The sequence below is a fragment of the Peromyscus eremicus genome, chromosome 4, assembly GCF_949786415.1.
Source record: "Peromyscus eremicus chromosome 4, PerEre_H2_v1, whole genome shotgun sequence".
Taxonomy (NCBI): Eukaryota; Metazoa; Chordata; class Mammalia; order Rodentia; family Cricetidae; genus Peromyscus; species Peromyscus eremicus.
Genome location: NC_081419.1, coordinates 65,437,958 through 65,440,645, shown reverse-complemented (window position 1 = coordinate 65,440,645; position 2,688 = coordinate 65,437,958). Strand labels below are relative to the sequence as shown.

The 2,688-nt window shown below is 38.3% G+C and overlaps 1 protein-coding gene across 1 annotated transcript; it reads left to right on the top strand.

Annotated features, from left to right (window-relative positions):
- Window positions 1-498: 498 nt before the first annotated feature.
- Window positions 499-1,424, top strand: LOC131908333 (olfactory receptor 4C3D-like). The gene is given in 2 exon segments (XM_059259386.1): window positions 499-937; window positions 940-1,424. Coding segments are annotated over 2 exon segments (924 nt in total).
- Window positions 1,425-2,688: the final 1,264 nt, after the last annotated feature.

The following is a 2,688-nucleotide window of genomic DNA, read 5'->3' as shown; positions in this document are numbered from 1 at the left end:
CATGTCTTTCATTCACTGTCACATCTGTGTGATCAAATGTAAATTCAGAAGGCAAGACTATTCTTTACGTGGGTGAGCACTTTGTAGGTTATGAAATGCATCTTGTCATGTGAAAGTACACAGACTCAGGGGAGAGCCCAGACATACAAACCATGATAGTGAGTCAGAAACATCATGTAGACTTTGGAAATAGGGGAATCCAAATTTCATAGATAGATAGATAGATAGATAGATAGATAGATCAGCATTTTTTCTGTAAATTAAGTGGTAACTACTGCATTATAGCTGTATTGTAGCTGATAGTATATGAAGAGAACATGATAAGGAGATAAAAAAGAATGGAAGCCACTACTGGGTTAGAACACAAAGATGTGCTCCACAGTTACAGAAAGCACCATCGCTGTGGTATGAACATCAGATGGCAATGCATTCAGGATTAATGACCTACATTTTTGTTTTTGTAGGGAGTTCAGGTCTTGGGAAGGTGCTATTTCCTGAATGGAGCTCCACAGGCCTCCCACTAATGTGACTGAATTTGTTCTCTTGGGTCTCACACAGAATCCACGCTTGCAGAAAATACTGTTCATTGTCTTTTTGTTTGTTTTCCTATTTACCGTGTTGGCTAATCTGCTCATTGTCATCACCATTTCCTTCAGCCCCACACTTTCAGCTCCCATGTATTTCTTTCTCACTTACTTGTCCTTCATAGATGCCTTCTACACCTCTGTCACCACCCCCAAAATGATAATTGACCTGCTGTACCAGAGGAGAACGATATCGTTGGGTGGCTGTCTGACTCAGCTCTTTGCGGAGCACTTTCTGGGAGGATCAGAGATTATCCTCCTCATTGTTATGGCCTATGACCGCTATGTGGCCATATGCAAACCTCTGCATTACATGACCATCATGCGACAAGGACTCTGCAGACTCCTGGTGGTGGAGCCTGGCTTGGAGGGATCCTGCATGCTACCATGCAAATATTTTTTATGATCAATCTGCCCTTCTGTGGCCCCAATATCATCGATCACTTCATGTGTGATCTCTTCCCATTGTTGAAACTTGCTTGCAGAGACACGCACAGGCTGGGCTTGATAGTGGCTGCCAACAGTGGGGCCATGTGCTTGCTCATATTTACCATGCTCCTCATCTCATACATAGTTATCCTTCAATCCTTGAAATCTCATAGTTCTGAAGGGAGACGCAAAGCTCTCTCCACATGTGGCTCTCACTTCACTGTGGTTGTTCTCTTCTTTGTGCCTTGCATATTTACTTACATGCGCCCTGTGACCACCTACCCTGTGGACAAGCTGGTGACTGTGTTCTTTGCAGTCCTCACTCCCATGTTAAATCCTATCATTTATACAGCAAGAAACACAGAGGTGAAGAATGCCATGAAGAGTTTGTGGAAGAGGAGAATAACTTAGCCTGTTCCAAATGACAAAAAGATGGTGATGTATATAAACAACTAGGATTTTGTTTGTGGTGAACTGTGAAAGAGAATTAACAAATTTTACAGATTGTTAACAAATAGTGAAAACAAAACTTCCCACAACAGCGTTTTTTGGGCACTTAATAGCAGCTAGGCACTTCTATGTGCCTTTAATAGCTTTAAGTGTGTGTCTTGTTTTCAAAGCTCAAATATTAATGATCATAGGGTCTGAATTTCCAGTAGCACTAAGTATATAGTTTTAATGATTTTGGAGTATGTTTTTCTCTAGAGACTCACCATTACGTATTTAATTTCTTCATACATTTGTTATATGGGTGACACTGTAACGGAACTTTAAATAATTTTGCATAGACTGTGTTAATACAAAAGACAGAGATAAATGGAAATTAGACATTTGAGGAACAGAAGAAAACTTGTTGACTTTTTTTTTTTTTTTACCTCACTTGTATCTGGTATTACTTATATAAAAATAATAAAATGTAGTAAAAGCAAGTATACAAAAGGAAGAAACAATTTCTAATCTGTCTCTACCCCACTCCATCAGGATAAAACAAAAGGTAGAAATTTTGAAATTACTCTGAATTTGTTCTTATTTTCTCAAGTATCCTCATGGTTAAATTTTTTCTAGGATATAAAGGATAGATTTTCCCACCCTTTTCAGTACTGGAGTAGACATAGCAACATGAGCAAATATTCATCCATTTTATCACACTGAAATATACAAAATAATTTTCTCATGCTATTACTCTGTATGTATGATTCAAATGTTTACATTAAAAACATTATCATCTATCAGACACATTCACTTAGGTAGATGACCCAGGATCTAAACTGATCATTTTAAAGACACTGTATCCATTTTACAAAGAAGATAATTGAAGCTGAGAAGGTCACTAATGTTTTCCTCAAATCACAGGTCAAGTCAGCTGCAGGATTCAAAGCTTGTTTCTTTCAGTCCTCCATTTGTAAATGAAAGCACAATAATTCGTGGTATGTTTATACATAAAGATAAGGAATCAGTGCATATTCTTAGTGATTCCCCTGGCCCTTGGAGGAAGATGTTATTTTTTTTTTTAAACTCTCCTATCACTTGTAGCACTGTAAAGTAGCAGAGCTCCTCTGTGCCCATGGGAATCTTCAAGTTGTTCCATATTATTACAAAAACACCTTTCTGAACCCAAGATTCTTTCACTGTAGCATCTCCATTCATGCTTCCCACAGATCTCCCCTTTCTCAAA